Here is a 17984-nt window from a genome sequence, read left to right as displayed (position 1 = left end):
TTTATTACCAGAAGGCACGGAATCATTCAGCAGAGGTGTCCCCGGTGGGCAGGAAGCAAGACCCAGACGTTGGGGCTTGTGGTTGGAAGGTTTGTAATAAGATTTTGTGCAGCCGTGAAGGCTGGGCTGCAGGGGAGATGCATACAGCCCTGGCCGCTGGCCTGGCCCTGTGGTCAGTGGACCCAGAGCACCAGTTATACCCGTTACCAGAGCTGGTCAGAGAAGTCACGCACCTTCCAACGCTCAGGCCCTTCTGCGTGCCGTCTCGCCGACTCCTCGCCGTCACCCATTTGTAGAGGCCCAGAGAGGTCAAGCCACTTGTCCAGGGCCACACAGCCAGGAAGTGGGGTTTCAATACCAGGTCCCATTGGGCTCCAAGGGCAGTTCTTTTTGGCTGACGCTTCTGAAATACAAATGCAGCCTGCGGCCTAATGTGAGGAGAGAGGGGGTGGTCTTCAGGAAAGAGAGCTGTGGCCTCAGGCTAGACCTGCCCACATGTCTGAGTCCACTGGAGCAGCGGTTCTCAAAGTGTGGTCCCCAGACCAGCATCATTACCACCGCCTGGGACACTTAGAAATGCACATTCTCAGGGCCCAACAATCTGGGCTGTAACAGTGCCTTCAGGTGATTCTAAGGGTTAGGAACCACTGTCCTGGGGGACGCAGACCAAGCTAAGAGCAGGAGAGGGGAGCCTCAGACCTAGGAGGAAGGAGTAGCGCTCCAGAGGGTCCTCTTTGAGCGCAGAAGTTCATGTCCCGGCGTTGGGGACCATTGCAGCTTGGGCTTCCCATGGGCCCTGGAGCAGATGTGTCCCCTGTGGCTGAACACCCCAGGGCCGGGCCCTGGGAGAGTGGGGTTTGGAGTTGGGCCCTGTTCAAGACGGGCTCGGCCCTTTATGGGGCCCGTGAGCTTGGGCGGGTCACCCTTCCAGTCCGCTGTGTCCACACTGTCACGTGGAGAACGTGGCCTAGTCCCCGGGGCCACCAACGGAGGCTGTGGTCGCCAGGGCCTCTGGCATGCCATGGCGCTCTGTGCACGCAGCAGGGCATCTGCCGGTCTGGGGCGCAGGCTGCCCTGGAGGGAACGGAGCCCCATGTCCAGCTCCCCTGCTCCCCTGCAGAAGTCACACGGGCCTCTCTCCAAGAGGGCGGTCAGCGCTTGGGGGTGTGGGGACGGAGGCAACGGAGCAGAGACCCTGACCCTCCCCCTGCCCAGCCCAGCCGTCCCTCCGGCCCTGCGGGGGCTGCCGTCACTGAGTGCCCCCCGTGTGCCCTTGTGCCGGGTGCTGGCCTAAGCCCTCTCCAGCTGCTGACCGGGTTTGCTGCTCACGTCAAGCCTGTGACGTGGGTACATTGTCAGCCCCACTTGGCAGATGAGGAAGCGGGCAGGGGCGATGTCACTGGTCCCAGCAACATGGCAGAAGGCAGCCTGTGCCTCCCCAAGTGTCCTGGTTCCCTGCTGGGAAGGGATGGGAGCACGGGGTACATCACTTTCCTCTGGGGGGATGGTGACGCTGGCCATCCTGTCTGGGCTGTGGGTCCCCCCACCCCACCCGGGTGGTGGGTGAATCCGGTCGGTGTGGCCTGCGGGTCCCTCACCCGGGTGACATCAGGGCGCAGTGGGCAGGTGCGGGGGCCCTTCGCTGGCTCCTCCCTCAGAGCTGGGGCCTCTCCCGAGACTGAGAGCCACGTCTCCCGTGCCCAGGGACGAGTTTGTGCAGATCGGGAAGGGCGCCACCAACAACACCTGCGTGGTCCGCGCAGTCAGCGTGGGCCTGACACTGCTCAGAGCGTGGGACGCGGCGCACGGCGGCCTCTCTGACTTCGTCCCGCTGCCTGTCCTGCAGGCCATCTCCCCCGAGCTGTCCGGAGCAGTGGTGGTGGGGGACGTCCTCTGTCTGGCCACGGTTCTGGTCGGCCTGGAAGGTACGAGAGATTCTGGCCGAGGGAACCATCTCTGTGGTTGGGAGGTGGGACGGGGCTCTCAGCCCGCTGTGACAGGTGTGCACGTGGAGCTTGGTGATGTTCTAGAGCGGGCATCGGAAAACTGCTGCCCTGGCCAGAGCCTCCTGCCGTCTCTTTCTGCAACAGGCTGTTACTGGTGCTCGGCCACACCCCTCCATCTCCGTGTCATCAGTGGCCGTTTTCACGCTGCATCTGCTGGGCCGAGCGGTGGCATCAGAGACCCTCGGGCCCACACAGCCCCAAAGACTTACAATCTGGCGCTCTACAGAGAAGCTTGCCCACCCTGCCCTAAGGGTTTTCCACCCTTGTGGAAACCGTCTACCCCCATAGCCACGAGCCACGGGACCCTGGAAACGTGGCTGGTGCGGCTGAGGAACTGACTGTTCAGTGTTTTGTTTGGTTGTGGTTTTGGCCGCGCCGCACGGCACATGGGATCATAGTTGCCCTGGTCCCGCGCCCCCTGCTCTGGAAGTGCGGTGTCTTAACTGCTGGACCACCAGGGAAGTCCCTGACTGTTCGGTGTTGATGAGCTTCTTGGCGGGGCTGCTGCATTGGCAGGTGCCTCTAGGAGGGAACCTCAGCCAAGGAAGCCGCTAGGCGGTGGGGCGACTGTCCGCGCCACCCGTGCATCCACGAGCCTCACGTGCAATCATTTACCTAATTTTTTTCCTAATTGGCTCCCTTGTTTTAAACCTAATTAAACTCATTGTAAAAGGAAGTTACACGCTGCCTTTAAAGAAAAGCACATATTATTTGCCACAAATAGAATGTGGTTGTTGAATCCTTTCATTGCGTTTATCATGTGATGAGATTGGCTCTTCCCTGAGGACCGCTGTCTAGTGACAGCTCAGTGTCTGCCACCCGCCTTGTTTGTTCAAAGGCGAGTGCTGAGCAGGGTGGGCGGGCGGGGGCGGTGCAGTGGAGAGGCATGCAGTGGGCCGGCCCTGGGGGGCCAGCGCCCGGGTCATCCCAGGGCGGGAAATGACCAAGAGATTCCCGGCAGGGAGGCATTGTGGTCGCAGACAGGAGCCGAGCGGTGGAGCGTGGGGCTGGGGGCGGGGAGGACAGTGCCCAGGTGACCCAGGTGAGACGGGGCGGCTGGAGCGTCAGTCATGGGACAGAGGGGTCACATGCAGCTTCCCCTCCTAGGCGTCCCCGGGACCTGGAGCTCATCAGCCCGCAGCGTCCTCCATGTCGACCCCAAGACGGGCGTGGCCGTGGCCCGGGAAGCGGGATCTGTGACCGTTTTCTACGAGCTCGCCGGGCACCTGAAGACCTACAAGGAGGTGGGGCTTTGGGGCCCACGTGGCCGAGCCTCTCGGGGTGGAACCCTCAGATTCCGTACTGACTGATTCCCGTTTGTTTAAGAAGGAAGCTCCAGCACCTCAGGAGGCAGGCGGATGGGGAGTCGTGAGCCTGGTGGGGGCAGGTTCCCCCTCCCAGGCTGCCGGCTCCCTTGTCCACAGTGGTGGGAGGACGGAGGCAGTCTCCTGGGGGTGATCCCCACGCCCACGCCCTTCGGCTGAGCCCTGGGGGCAGGACTGTCTACGTGGGCGTCCCCCGGGAGTCGCGGCCATAGGTGGTCCCGCTTAGCGATTTGGCGTCACCGGCAAAGTTAAACTCCCCCAGCAAGTCACCTTTTGAGTCTTTCTGGAGGTGAACAGAACCGCTCTCTCTTCTGTTTATCTCCAGCCGAGAATGAATCAATGAGCAGAGTCTGGCTGCGTTCCACGCGTCTCATTTTTAGAGCAGCGTGTGCCCTGTGGAATCCAGCAGTTTAACCTAATAGCGGGTGTGTTTAGTGCTGTGACCCTGCGGTGCGGGCGAGCCCAGTGCAGATAGAGGCACCTTGAGACAAATAAAGCAGTGCCCCCCCGCCCCAAGAAGCCCCAGAGGGTGGTCGGGCAGGGCTGGGGGAGCTGGCAGAGGAGGGCACCGCACGGGAAAGGTGGGCAGGGTTCGAGAGCCAGCCCTGGGGCTGGAACCTGGGGTGTGTGGGAGCAGAGGATAGCTTTGCGATCAGATCATGACAGTGGTTAAGCTCTGGGGCCAGGCTGCCTGGGTTCAAATCCCAGCTGGGCCACTGAGAGGCTGTGTGACCTTGGGTAAGTTACTTGACCTCTCTGTGCCTGTTTTCTTACTGGTAAAATGGGGCTAACATTGTTGTGTGGATTAAATGAATCATTAATGTGTGTGAAGCCCTTAGAATGGTACTCGGCACAGAGCATGTGCTCCGTGGGTATGAGCTGCTGCTGCTGCTGTTAGGGGTAAAGATGTTGAAACTGACGCCAGACACAGTAGGGATTCATCAGAGATTTTTTTAAGGCAAAGAGTGCTATAGATCAGAAGTATGTTTGGAAAGATTGCCTGGTGCCTGGCTGAGTCTAAGAGCCTGAGGGAGGGGGCATAGCTGCAGGGTGGCAGCTGGGAGACAGAGGATGAGCCCTCACTGGCACCCCTGGGGAGACCGAAACTAAGGGTGGGTTTGGAGAGACTCAGGAGGGAGGGTCATCAGAGCTTGGTGACCGTTTGGAAGCGGGGCTTGGGAGAGGGAGGCCTTACGGATGAGTCTCCAGGTCTGGCTGGGGCGACGAGGGGGAAGATGGCCCTTTGCAGAGAGGGGAGCACATATGGAGGCGCCAGTGTTGGGGGAGGATGATGGGGAGTTTGAGGTGGTTGTAGCTCCTCCAGGTGGGGCTGGTGGTGACGCAGCTGGGCCGGTGTGTCTGGAGCTGCAGGGCCCAAAGCTGCAGACTGCGGAGGGTGGGGGAGGGTGGGGTGCCTGCAGCACAGACATGGGTCTGAAGCCCTGGGGGTGGCGGAAACACGCAGGGCCTACCGGAGCAGGAGGGAGCGGGGTCAAGCCTGGGGCCCTCTGCCAGGTGTGGAGGAGGACGGGGCAGGAGACTGCAGAGCAGAAGTCAGGAGCAGAGAAGACAGGGGCGCAGGTGACTGCGGTCAGTCTGGAGGGTGCTGGGCCAGCCCTCCAGCTCAGCGTCGGCCACGGCTCGGGGTCTGCGGGAGCTTGGGGAGGAGTGAGACCCCGTCCCTGCTCTCGAGGGTCTCACGTGCTGGTGGAAGCAGGCCCGTGGGGGGCAGGAAGTGCTCGGCGCCTGCCCAGAGCCGGAGTTGGCCTTCCACCGGGAGGCGGTGGCCCGGAGCTGGGCCTGCAGGGCGGAGTGTTGGCCCTGCAGGAGGGTGGAAGGGGTACCTGGCCTAGGAAGGCTCGTCCTGCCTCAGGAGGGTGCTCAGTGGTTAGATGGGAGGGGTGAGCCGGGAGATAACTTGGGGAGATGAGCCTCGGCCGCCACCACCAGGCCGTGTGGGTCTGCCTTTTGGTCAGGCTGATTTATTCTGAATAAATGGCAGTGAAGTAAAGTGGATCCTTCTCTCTTTGCTGAAAGATTTAGTAACCCAGTTGATGTACAGAGACGCAATCATAACTGTCAGGGGAACCAAAGGCTGCAGCCCACCTCGACTGCTGCTTGCATTCAGGCCTGGCGTCGCCCTGCCCCGCTGCTGGGGCAGCCGGCTCCGGGGAAAGTCAGGCCAGCCTGGGGTCTAGTCCAGCTCTGCCCCGTCCGAGCAGGTCACGTAGCCCCGGGGCCTCAGTCCTGTCCCCTGTACCGCGGGAAGGGCAGTAGCTGCGTCCCAGGCGGTGGGCCTGCACGGTCAGCGCTCAAGGGCCTGCCTCGGCTTCCCCCCCAGATAGTGGTCAGCGTCCCACAGAGGATCGTGGCCCGGTACACCCGCCCCATCCAGACCGGCTTCCAGGAGCTTGCGGCCTCCAAAGTGATGGTCACCGTGGGAGACCGGAGCGCTAACCTGAGAGGTAAGGAGTGAGGGGTCGGGTGTCCCGCGTGGGCCCTGCCAGGCTAGGGGCCTCGGGCCCTTCTGATGGGCTTTTGCTGCTCTTCCTACTCAAACTCACTGACTCTGAGGAGGGCATTTAGCCCCCGCTGGCCCGCCCCTTCCAGCTGTTTAGAAATTCGAGTCCTCCACAGGCAGAAGCAGTGAAGGGATCTTCCTGAAAGCCCAGTGCCGCGAAACTGCCTGTTTCTGGGCTGGAGATGCAACGTCAGCCCGAGGGCACCCAAGTAGATAAAGCCCCCATTCATCCCAGAAAATGTGGCTTAGCAGGCCTCGCCGCTGATTTTGATTTTCATAATTACCTCTCCCAAGTCATGCATAGAACGTTCGACCTCATCCCCTGCCCGTGACAGCCCTGGACAGCAGCTGCCAGAAATAAATGCATCAATACAGGCTGTTTTTTAAAAACCACTTAACTGGTAGAATTCAATACCGCTGTCGTCGTTCTGATGCACCTCTGCTGCCTCGTGGTCGCCTCTCTCCCTGCTCCAGTGCAAGTGGACAGCACGGTGCCGTTGCCCGAACAATGCACAGGGTATTAGTGGGGAACTAGTGCCCCCTTGATGTCCAGGGATAAATTGCCCGTTTTCCCTGCTGACAGGAGCAGACGACATGCACCAGCGGGCTTGACCCGCTGCCGTGCCCCTGGATGCGGGCTCTGAAAAAATGCTGAAATTGCCCATGCTTCAGGATGCCCCCGTTCCCGCATAATGAGTAATTTGTCCTCAGCTTTTATAAGCTGCGGCATCATCAGGAGCAATGTGGGCACAGGTCCGGTTCTCGGGCCGGCCAGCCTCCACGTGGCCTGCTCGCGTGTCCTCGTGCTGGGGCTCTGCAGGTGGGGGCCTCGGGGGCCTGGGTGCGCGGCCTTCTCACCCCCTCCCGTCCCCAGGTGAGTGCTCCCCCGGCCAGGTGGAGAGCATCGCAGCCCTGCACCCAGAATCCCTCCTCGGCTGCCAGCTACAGTTCAAGCAAGACATCTTCGACTTCCCAGCCCGTGAGGTTTTCACCGTAGAACCGGAGTTTGACGCTGCCCTGGGTGAGTCTGCGGGGTTTGGAAGTGCACACTGACCTGCATGGCGGGTTTGCCTGCGGTTCATTTGGCTCACGATGGCCGTCTGTCCAGGGGGCGGTATCTGTCAGGAGCCCAGCCTGGGGACCGATGCCGTCACCCCGGCCTGTGGTTCCCTGCGGCCGCCGGCAGGGGTTGGCATTCCCAGCTGCTCTCAGCAGCCACCTACACCTGGCGGAAAGGACTCGGTTCAGAGTTGGGAACCTGGTTCCAGGCCATTCCTGCTTTTCTTGGTTCAGAGCCTGCAGGCGAGGAGGCTGCGTCCCTCGTGAGATGGGAAGGGCGGTGCCCTGCTCTGCTGGCACGACGGGGCTCTGAGAGGGATGGAAGGGCCTTTATTCAACCGGCAGTCGAGGGCGTGGGCGTCTCTGGAGTGTAACCGCTCCACGGAACTGGTAACCAGAGCCGTGGAACTGGCAGCCGGCGCCACGGGCTAGAGCGGCGTGCTGGCCGAGTGGAGTGACCTGAGTGTCGCCAGGTCACTCTAAGAGGAGGGCCACCCCTCACAGGGTGCCGTGAGCGCTCAGGACAGTCCCTGGGATGGGCTTGCACGGTGCCCAGCTCACGCACGTGCCGAGACGCCGAGTCCCGTGCTCGAGCAACGAGGCTGTCAGTGGTGTCGTGAGAGGGTCTGGGGATGACCATTGGGCATGTTGCTCAGTTCTTTCTAAGAATCCGCTGCCACCAGCCTGCGGCTCCCAGGGGCCAGGCGAGGCCCTCCTCTCCCGGGTTCACTCTGCGTCTCTGTCCCTCCGGCAGCAGCACAAAAGCATCCTTAGCACCCAGGCTGCCGTGTGGGATACAGGCGGTGTATCCTGAGGGCACACTGTGTGCAAGACCCGAGCTCGGGGCTTAGCGCACAGTAGGCACTTGGTGGTCCCGGGCTCCGTGGATTCACCAGCACAGCCCCGCAAGGGCTGCAGTGTTACCCCCACTTGACAAGGGAAACAGAGTCAGCAAGGAAGCCGACTCACCTGGGGGCTCCTGGCTGGTGGTGGGGAGAGAGGAGGAATGGAAAGGACTCACCTAGAGGCACCTGGCTGGTGGGAGCACGGGAGGGACCCCAACCCAGGTATCCTGATCCCTGGGTCTGGAGCTTTCCAAGGCACCACTCAACAGTGTTCATTCAGCTCTTTTACCTACTGTGGGTCAGGCATGGACCCTGAATAGTCCCAACCAGGCCTCCACAGAACCTCCTGCCGCACCTGGGGCATCAGCGGTACTGGGGCTCAGCCCCACTCCCGTACGGCCAGTGTTGGGTCGTGGTATCTGTTCACCATTCCCTCACCCCTGTTCTGAGCCAGGCTGGCCGGGCCCTGAAATGCAGAGCTGGACCAGGCACTCCTGCCCCGGGGGAATCCGTGAACAGAGGATTCTGAGACAGAGAGGGGGAGAGCTGGTCACAGAAAGGGTGTCCAAGGTGGGCGGGGGCACTGAAGAGGGACTTCCCGGGAGGCCCCCGGAGGAGGGCATGCCTCACCTGGGCTCTGCAGGATGAATAGGAGTCCTCCAGGGAGCAGGATTTAGCATCAGGGCCTAGGTGGAGCGGAGACGAGGTGGAATAACGCCCTTGTCTCCACAGGCCGGTACCTCTGCTCGGTGACAATGCTGAGGCTTACAGACAAGCAGCTGAGGCACCTGAGCCTGAAGAGGACAGCACTGCTGGTCACCCCCTCCCTCCCAGGCAGCCACTTCTCCGGAGAGCAGGTCGGGGCCGAGGTGCCCTTCAGCCCAGGCCTTTACACCGACCAGGCTGAAATCCTTTTGAGCAACCACTACACCAGCTCCGAGGTCAAGGTCTTTGGTGCCATGGAAGTTCTGGAGAACCTGGAGGTGAGTGGTGACCAGGCAGGAGCCAAGGCCTCAGAGGGGACCAAGAGGCAGGGAGGACCAGCTGGGGTGTGGGAATCCTGGACCACCTCTCTTTCAAATTAAAATTTTTAAGGAAATTCCCTGGTGGTCCAGTGGTTAGGACTCCGCACTTTCACTGCTGAGGGCACTCTTTCAGTCCCTGGTCGGGGAACTGAGATCCTGCAAGCTGCATGGCGCAAAATTAAAAAACCAAAAAATTTTAAAAATTAAGTCCCTTTACCCTTTTCCCCGTAGCACTGCTGCTGTCTGTCGGCCCGTATAATCGTGTGAATGGTCGTGATTGCTCCCGGTCTTCCCCAGCTGGAAGTGCCGTATGGGGGGAGGCGCTGAGTGCAGGGCCCGCCTGACACATGGCATCCGCTCAGCGAACGTGTCACGTGTCCATGAATGGATTCAGGGCAGGAGGGCACGCTGACGAGGGGCAGGAAGAAAAGCTCTAACCTCTAACCTATCGCTGATCCACTGACGCCGCACACCTGGGGACGATGGTGTCCCCATCTCTGGGCCTGGGTTTCCCCGTCCGTTGAGTGGCGGTGCAGGACACCGGTCCTGCGGCCCGGCAGGCTGGGAGGGGGTCGGGGTGATGTGCGAAGGGCTCGCTGGTGTCTCCGCCGGCTCCTTCTCTGGTCTCGCTGCGGCAAATGTAGCTGCATGTCCTCACGGTGACACAGGGATGAAGTCACTATTGGTGGTGGCGCACCTGCTGGGCCCCAGGCTGCGCTGCTGGCCACGGGCCATAGACAGAGCTCCTGGCTGCTCCCTTGGGAAGCTGGAGTTTGGTGATCGCTCACGCAGTGCAGCATTTTTTTTAAGGAGCTCTTGATTAGAATTCCGTGATATTGATTTGTCCTTCCCCTGAAAATGCTCCAGCATAGATAGCGTGCTCCCCTGAGTTTGCGGATTGCACGCCTGGCAGTTAGAAGTGCCCAGGCCTCCTCACCTGCCTGGGAAGCGGGAACTGGCAGGGTCCCCGCCATCGGCCCGCGGGCCCAGGAGGGCAGCTCGCATGTGTCAGGCAGACGTGGGCTGTGCCCCTCAGCCCTGACGTCTCTCCCAGGTGAAGTCAGGGTCCCCGGCCGTGCTGGCCTTCGCGAAGGAGAAGTCTCTGGGGCTGCCCAGCTTCGTCACCTACACAGTCGGCATCTCGGACCCCACGGCCGGCAGCCAGGGGCCTCTGTCCACCACCCTGACCTTCTCCAGCCCCACCACTAACCAGGCCATCACCATCCCCGTCACCGTGGCCTTCGTGATGGATCGCCGGGGACCTGGTGCTCGTGAGTTACGGGACGGGACACCCGCTGGGAGGGACCTGGCAGAAGGGACGGGCGGAGTGGTCCAGCTGGGAGTAGAACCGGGGGTCTGAAGGCTGCAGGAGCAGAAATGCAGTATGTGTCTCTCACCCGGGGCCCCTCACCTTCTGAGCACGCACACGACGTGAGGGGCTCCGCGGACAGTTTGGTAACTCTCTTTCCTTGGACCACAGACGGCGCCGGCCTCTTCCAGCACATCCTGGACTCTTACCAGGTCATGTTCTTCACGCTGTTTGCCCTGCTGGCCGGGACCGCGGTCACGATCATAGGTGAGGCGGGCGTGCCGTGTCCCCACCCCCCGATTGCTCCCCCGTCCCCACCCCCACCCTAACCACCCGTGCGTCTCGCAGCCTACCACGCGGTCTGCACGCCCCGGGAGCCCGCCACGCCACCGGCCCTCTCGCCACGAGCCAGCCCTCGGCACAGCCCACACTGTGAGTGGCCACCCTGTGGAGCGGGCGGAGGGGGAGGATCCCCAGGTCTCAGAAGGCCTGGCCCTGGGCATGAGCTGCAGCTGGGGTGTGAGGCCCAGAGGGCAGGCCTGGGAGCTGGTGGGGGAACGGGAGCCGGCGGATGCGGGTCCCGGAGGGGCTGGTGCCAGGGTGCCCTGTCTCTGCGGGTGTGCGTGGGGGGCCGGGGTCCCACCAGCTGGGGCTACCGCGAAGGGCTCTCAGCCAGGGCTGGACGGGCTGACTCAGAGATGAGGGTTCTGGGAGGTCCCGGCGAGGTGCTTCTCAGATGGAGAAGCATTGCTGGACTCATTGCTGTTAATGGTCCCCCTGCCTCTGGTGGTCCTGAAGCCCTGGTGACCCTGCAAACCCCAGGGGGCTCCTCTCTCTGTGGGTGGTATCCCCTGAGGCTGTGCAGTGCCCAACCTGCACAGCTATACATGGCAGCCCTGGGTCTCCGGATTCCCATTCAAGGGTTCTCTCCCCTCCACAAGGAATCCTTGAGGGGGTGTCTGCTGCCCTATGGGGGCATGGCCTGGCTTCAAGGGCTCTGTGAGTTTTTTGAAAGAGGACACAACTGTGTATATAGACTGGTGTTCCTGGGGTAACAAGATCCTACATGCATCCTGGACCCCTAGAATCACAGCCTTCTCTCAGGCCTGCGACGCCCAGGGAAAGCCGTGGACTGCTCGGCAGCTCGCTTCCCCACGTCGACTCCGGTTCATCATCCAGCTGTCCTTGCAGTGGGCGCTCGCCTTGCTAACTGTGTCCCCCAGCACACCCCTCCCTGGTTTGTTGGAGCCACGCCGGGGGCTTCGCGTTGCCTCCTGAGCACTCCAGACCCTTCACACACGTTGGAGTCTGTTTGTGCAGCTTTCTCTGCCCAGATGGACAGGCCCACTCCCCGTGTGCCCCGTGGACGGGACGCGGCCGTGGGATCCGGGGACCTGGCAGGCCGTGTGCGCCGGGAGGTCAGGGTCACGGTCCAGGCCGCTGCGTGCGCAGCTCAGCGGGCCTCTGTGGGCCTCGTGCGCTGGCCTGGGAGCCGGGGGCGTAGCTAGGCAGCAGCCCCTCGGAGCCGTTGTCTGGCATAGGCCCTGCGGGGTGTGAGGAACGTAGAGGTCTCCCTTTGGCTCCTTGCTCACCGGGGCTCTCTTCCCGCCCTAGATGTTCCTGCCTCATCGCCAACGCCTTTCAACGCGCTGCTTCCTGCTCGCAGAGCCAGCCCTCCCTCGGGGCTGTGGAGCCGGGTGTACCCCTCCCACTAGTCAGCAGGGCCAGGACCCCCGTGCCTCCACCACCCCGGGGCCGGGCCTGCTGGGTCCAGCCTGGAGCAAGCCCGGCCGCCGCCGCCCCTCTTCCTGTAACTGTAGTTTAGGCCACGCTCACGAGCTTGTTCTTATAAGTAGGAGTATAAGTTTGTTGTCTAGGGGTTTTTGTTGTTGTTGTCTTGTTCTACTGAGAGTCTTGCAAAGGCAAAGACCTTGGCTCATTCCTCAACCTGGTTGTCTGGGGTTTCGGGACGACGTACACTTTGGTTTTTTAGTTTCTTGGTCTCTAAAATCGCTCCCTTCTCAGGACCTGGAGCCGGTGGGCGTCTGTGGAGAAGGGGTCTGTAGATGCTGTGACAGCAGTGGTCTCAGGGAAAGGACTTTTTATTGGATTTTTTACTTGTGTTGGTTCTTCTCTCTATGGAAACTGGACTTTTCCTCTCGTCGGGCTGCTGCTGGGATATGATTGCAGCGAACAGACATGAGTGACCGGGGCCGCCCCGTCCCTGCACAAGGAGCCTCAGGACTGGGGCCAGGGCGCCCAGCTCAGCCTCGGGGGCGCCTGAGACGCCAGGGAACTGGGAGCTGGGCCTCCTGCCCCCCTCGGGCCACTGTGAGTGGATGGCCATCCTCTGTGGTGCTTTGTTTCCCGAGCGGTGTACTTGGCCTCGGCCCCGGGGGGTCCGGCTCATCCTCTCTGTCCTGGCTTCGCTATCAGCACAGGGACTTCGGAATGGGAGCTGGGAAATGTCCTTGGCCTGGAGACAGGGACTTTCCTTGTGTTGCGCTGTTCCGCCCACGCACAGACCCGTGTTCTCTGTCCCTCCCTCTGTACAAAGCACCTCGCAGATCTGAGCCTCTGCCGCCCCTCGGGACGGCCTCCCTCCAGGCAGCTCCCAGGACGGGCCGGGGAGGGGGCGACTCGGAAAACGCCCTCCTTCCCAGCCCTCGTCCACACAGCAGCTGAGACCTCCAGGACGCGGCCCCTCCTGAGGTCGGGGTGCCGTGCCGCCCCCAAGAAGGCCCGGAGCCCGGCAGGCGTGGACCCCGAGCTGCACACGTGAATCCGCCTCAGCCCTTTGGGACTGGGCCACGCGATTTATTTTTTTAAAGCTGGAGACAGGAAGAATTGTGCCTTGCATATTACTTGAGCTCAAACTGGCAACTTGGATGTAAATAGGCGCATTTCTACTTGGTTTATTTAATAAAGCTCTATATAATTTCTTAAGATGAGCGTGATTGTTGCCGGAATCACAGGCGTCCTGCCCAGAAGTGACCCAGGCCTGGTGACATTGCTTGCCGTTGTGTGCATTTGGGGAGCAGGTCTGTCCTGCCAGCCTCTCTTCTCTGGCTGGACAGCCCAGCCTCCCTCCCACCCCTGAGGGACCGGCAGGCAACCAGGGCAGGTGGCCGTGGTGTCTGCCCACAGCTGCCTGCTCAAGGCCCCCAGACAGGCCTTCCCTGTCGGAGGACGTGGCAGCCCTGCCCACACATCCCTGGGGTCACCTAGACGGCCTCTCGGCTCCCCTCCCTCTCCAGCCATCCCCTTCTCTCTGCAGCTCTGGCTCCACCACCCCACCCCCGAGACCATGTCCCCAGGTCACCAGCGCTCTGCCCAGCCTTTACAACCGGACACCAGCCCCATTAGTTAACTGGCCCTGCCTTGCTGGCAGCCCCTCCTCTGTGGCCCCCGGCCCCCAACCCTGTGCCCCTCAGGGTTGGCCCTCCCAGCCCCAGGCCCTGCCTGTGGCCTTCACGGGGCACTCGTGCAGGGTCATCCTGAGTGCCCCGTGGGGCAGGGCCTGGCATCACGTGTCACAGGGGTGGGAACGGAGGCTTAGAGACAGGTAGCCACCCAAGGTCGCAGGCCACCCAGAGGTGCTGCTGGTGGAGACCAGTTGTCCCCGACATCACTTGCCGGCCTCCTCGGAGTCTGAGCCCCTGACTAGGAGCTGGGCAAAGAGCAGCCAGAATTTCAATGCTAATTTTGCATTTCCCAGCCCTTTGTGCTGCTGGAAGCCAACATGTGGCTACCTTTGGGGGCCAGAACAGAGTGGGTGTGGCCCAGGCAGCTGGTGAAACGGTGCCCTGAAGGGAGGGGTGCCCTGTTCACCTCCCATCCCATCATTGCCAGCTCAGCAGACCCGGTGGGGTTCTGCCTGGCAAGGACGGTCGGGCCACCAGAGTCGCTGGGCCGTCATCGTGACCAGCCTGCACCCCAACCCGGGAAGGCCTCCCCTGACGCCCAGGCACACGGGCAAGAGTTCTGGGCTGTCTTCTCCCCAGACGTCACCGTCATCTTAAAGCATGTGCTGCTAGAAACAACCAGACCCGGCCAGAGGCGAGGGCGTTCACAAAACCCAGGGACGTGCTTCAGCTTTCTGTTCCCAAACTAACCAAGCAACTTTCACTCTCTAAAGGGTGCCAAAAAATGCTTTTAGCACCATTTAGCGCTAAAATTATAGTATTGCATATAGATTTTTTTTTCCTCTAGAATTCCTAAGTTTGGCCAAAAAAAATTCTGTGTGTCTCTCTCTGTCTCCCCCTGTTTTTCTGTGTGTGTGTTGGTGGGGGGGGGGGGCGCATACTGGAAATGTTACATCTCGAGGTCTGAAATACCAGCTACGAGACAGCCCAGAACCTGGGCATCCAGGTGGGTGGGAAAGGCATGAGGTTTAGAGATGAGGTGGCCAGGGGTGCAGGCCCACCGTCTGGGGCTAGCGCGGAAGCGTGTTCCCTCCCTGCGCTGCAGCGTTCCCCCGTCTGCCTCTGGCCTGCCTGCCACCGCGAGTGGCTCCGGGGGAAGAGGCGGCAGGTGGGCTGCATGCTCATCCCTGCCCTCAGCCTCCCAGTGCCTCCCCCAGAGGCTGGTTGCATTCCCCCCATGGAGGGGGCGCCATGGTCACGTGACTTGCTTTGGCCAACGGAAAGTGGGTGGAAGTGACCGCACGTCAGTTCAGAGCCTGGGCTTAAAGAGGCCTCACCAGTCTCTGCTCACCCTCCTCGTGCTTCTGCCGTTGACAGAATAACAAGGAAACCCAGGTAGCTGCTGGCCCCAGGAGAGACATCTAAGAGGGACCTGAGACAAATCTGCCCATCCCAGACCAACTGACCTGCAGACTTGTGACCTTGAGAGTAAACGATGATAGTTACGAACCACTGACTTTGGGGACAGTTTGTTAGGCAGTGTTGTTGCAGCAGTAGGTGACTGATACAAAGCGTGGCATGGATTCCCTTCTGGCTGAGCCCATCAGGGCAGGTTTCTGCCACTTGTCACAGAGTCTGATTGACATGGCTGCAGCCTCGTGGCCCCTTCCCTTCAGTCTGTTCTCTCCTGGGCCCTGCCCGGGGCTGCCCCTTTGGCCCATCCCGCTGGACAGGGCTTTCCGGTGGCCCTGGCAGAGGCTGGAAGGGCGCCTGGCGCTCAGAACCTGGCACCTCAGAGGCCCTGGTTTCCTCCCTCTTGGGAGGGGCCCAGTCAACCTCACCCTCGGGCTGCTGCTCTCATCCTGTTGTCACCCCAGTGGGCTGGGTGAGACACGTCCTGCTCATGGTGACAGCCAGGAGCGAGCGAGCAGGAGGGAACACACAGCCCCCCCAGGGGCTGGGCTGGGACGGGCGTGCTAGCCTGTGCTCTCCAGTCCCTTGAACAAAACAAGTCACGAGTCTGAATCTAGAATCAAGGCTCGGGAATAGTCTGCCTTGGCTGGGAGGAGCTGCAAAGCCACAGATGTGAATGGAGGGGTCAAGAGTCAAGGTCATTAAATAAATAAATTTATTTAAAAAAAGAGTCAAGGTCATTAACACAAAGCAATCATGGGTTGTCTTTTTTCTTATTGTTCAACTCCCTCATCATACATCATACAGACGGGAAAACTGAGGCCCAGAAACAGGAAGGGACTAGCAGGGGCCACCCCTGAGTAGCACACCAGGCCCCGGCCCTGAAGGTCAAGGTCGTCCCCCCCCCCACTGCCCCCGCCTCCCCAGAGCAGTGACACAGGTCATGGGGACGCATTAGTCAATGGCGTGGGCCTTTCACCCTATGATTAATTCTCAAGGATCCTGTCTAGATCCACAATTTCAACATCACATAAAGTGAGCAGTCTCAGTTAAAGAGAGAGAAAGGAAGAAAACAATGCCCGGGACCGTGGGTCTGGTGATTGTCTATTATTTTGTTAAGTTTTATGTTGTGTGTAATTAGCACATAAACTTCCGTGGAAGATTTCATTAGCAGACTCATCAGGTGACCACTTTCATGTGGGGAGTATTTACTGAAGGCAAATAAAGACAATTTATAAGAACCAGGAAAGTGGAATCCCATTTTCCCATCGCTCCACAGCTGCAAGGTATAATGGTTCCAGGGCAGTGGCAGCGCCCTCTCTGGGTCCTCCTCCACAGAGGGCTACAGCGGGAGGCCAAGGGCAGCAGCCCAGAGCCTGGTGGACAAGGCCCAGGCACCGGGTAGATCTCCTGCCTCTGCCACTATCCAGCCAGGGGACCTTGACCTTGAGTACTTCCTGTCGCCTCTCTGAGCCTCAGTTTCCCCGTCTGCAGAGTGGTAATTATCACACTACCTCCTCCGTAGGTGTGCCGTGTGGACTGAATGAGCTCCTGTGTTAAAACCCCCAGCCTGGTGGTGAGCAAACCTTTGGTGCTCAGTAAATATGAACTTTTCTGCCTTCTTCTCCCTGGTGACTGGAGACAGTTGTCCTCACTCTCTTGGGGGCCATGACACATTCCCCAGGAGTCCCTGTCACTGCTCACCCGGCCAACTGAAGCAAATCAACAATCAGGTCCAGGCTCACAAACGTGGATGATGGGCCAGGCAGGCGGCCCCCGAATGCGAGGGGCTGGGGGTGGACGCTGGCGACCTGAGTGCATGGCCTCACCCACTGAGCTCCAGCTGCCAGGTGGGAACAAAGCCCAATGAGGCCCATTCTTCTAGTTTTCTAGAGACTCCAAAAATCCTTTGGGGGGCAGTAAAACCTTCCACCTTATAAATAATGGTAATAAAATTAAAGTTTAAAAAAATATTAAAAAAAAAAAAAAAAAAGCTTGTGTGGGCCGAAGAAACCTGCCCTCAGGCCACCAGTTTACAATCTCTGAATTTCTTCATAACTGGTAAAATTCTGGCTCGTGTGTTTCCTCAGTCCCTTCCTATGACCCTGGCAGACATTACTAATCGCTCCTAGCACTCTTTCCTGCTCAAGCAGGACTCTGCCTCAGATTCCCTACAATCCAGCATCCGGGCAGCCACAGCCAGTCAGCTGGTGTTGACAGAGGAGAGGAGTCCCATCGTCCTCCCTAATCTACTCCAAGCCCCTCATTTTAGAGGCAGGAAAGGACTAGTTTTAGCTCACCTACAGCCAAAGATGTGAAGGTATCATCTTTTCTCTGGCAACCGGACGCAGAGGGAGTGGCTAAAAGATGCTGTGTATGTTAGAATGTATCTTTTTTTTTCCTTCAGAAGTATAGATTTGGGACGGAAGCATCTTAAAATGAAGAAGAAGTAGGCAAATGTTGCAGCCCCAGCTACCTGCCCCTACTGCACACAGGGTCCAGGGGTCCAGGGTGAGGAGATTGATGGGCAAAGGTAGGAAGTTTAAGTGTGTAACTGTAATCAGTTTGTTTTCAGGAACCACTGAAATGACATTCACCATCCATGTGGGGAGGGGAATGGGCGCTCATGGTCTAAATCAAAGGAAGATGATCAAGGGCTGTTTCTTGGGCACCCCAGTCGGAGACAGATTCGTGTCGGCTGTCAAGTCGGTAATTTTGTTCCCTACGCCAGGAAGGTTGAGATGCTGTTACCACCTCCAGGGGCTGTTGGCAGCCTTTATCAACGCCCTGCTTCCCAAGGAGCTGGCAGGGCAGAAGGAAGAGTGATGAGTCAGATGGGGCTTCTCTGTGGAGGGGCAGAGAGACAGACAAGGCTCAGAGCACCTTCTACAGGTGGGGAAAGGGACCTTGGTGTGTTGGAGGGTTGGAGGAGGCTCCCGGGAGGAGGCGAGTCAGAACCAGGGCGGGAACAATGGGCGTCTAGGCAGAGGGGCCAGTTTGAACCTAAGGTCAGACACTTCTAGCCTCCTGTGGGGAGGAACAGATAGTGGCCTGGATTCCAGTCCTCACCCATTTGGGATAGAGTTATGGCATGTTGTTCTGGGTATAAAAAGCTC

The 17984-nt window shown here is 60.0% G+C and overlaps 1 protein-coding gene across 2 annotated transcripts in view; it reads left to right on the top strand.

Annotated features, from left to right (window-relative positions):
* The window catches only part of NUP210 (nucleoporin 210), a 106473-nt gene extending 93437 nt beyond the window's left edge, over positions 1-13036 (top strand). For both annotated transcript variants that reach the window (XM_082345179.1, XM_082345178.1), the window contains 9 exons: positions 1705-1925; positions 3114-3250; positions 5673-5796; positions 6727-6873; positions 8489-8739; positions 9836-10052; positions 10262-10357; positions 10439-10522; positions 11705-13036. In XM_082345179.1, coding sequence (XP_082201305.1) covers positions 1705-1925; positions 3114-3250; positions 5673-5796; positions 6727-6873; positions 8489-8739; positions 9836-10052; positions 10262-10357; positions 10439-10522; positions 11705-11805 — 1378 coding nt within the window. In that variant the 3' untranslated portion in view covers positions 11806-13036. The remainder of the gene's footprint in view (positions 1-1704; positions 1926-3113; positions 3251-5672; positions 5797-6726; positions 6874-8488; positions 8740-9835; positions 10053-10261; positions 10358-10438; positions 10523-11704) is intronic.
* The last annotated feature ends 4948 nt before the right edge of the window (positions 13037-17984 follow it).

This window comes from Balaenoptera borealis, assembly GCF_965194805.1.
Source record: "Balaenoptera borealis genome assembly, chromosome: 12".
NCBI classification, from domain to species: Eukaryota; Metazoa; Chordata; class Mammalia; order Artiodactyla; family Balaenopteridae; genus Balaenoptera; species Balaenoptera borealis.
Note: the sequence above shows the minus strand (reverse complement) of the source record. Positions and strands in the feature narration are given on the sequence as shown.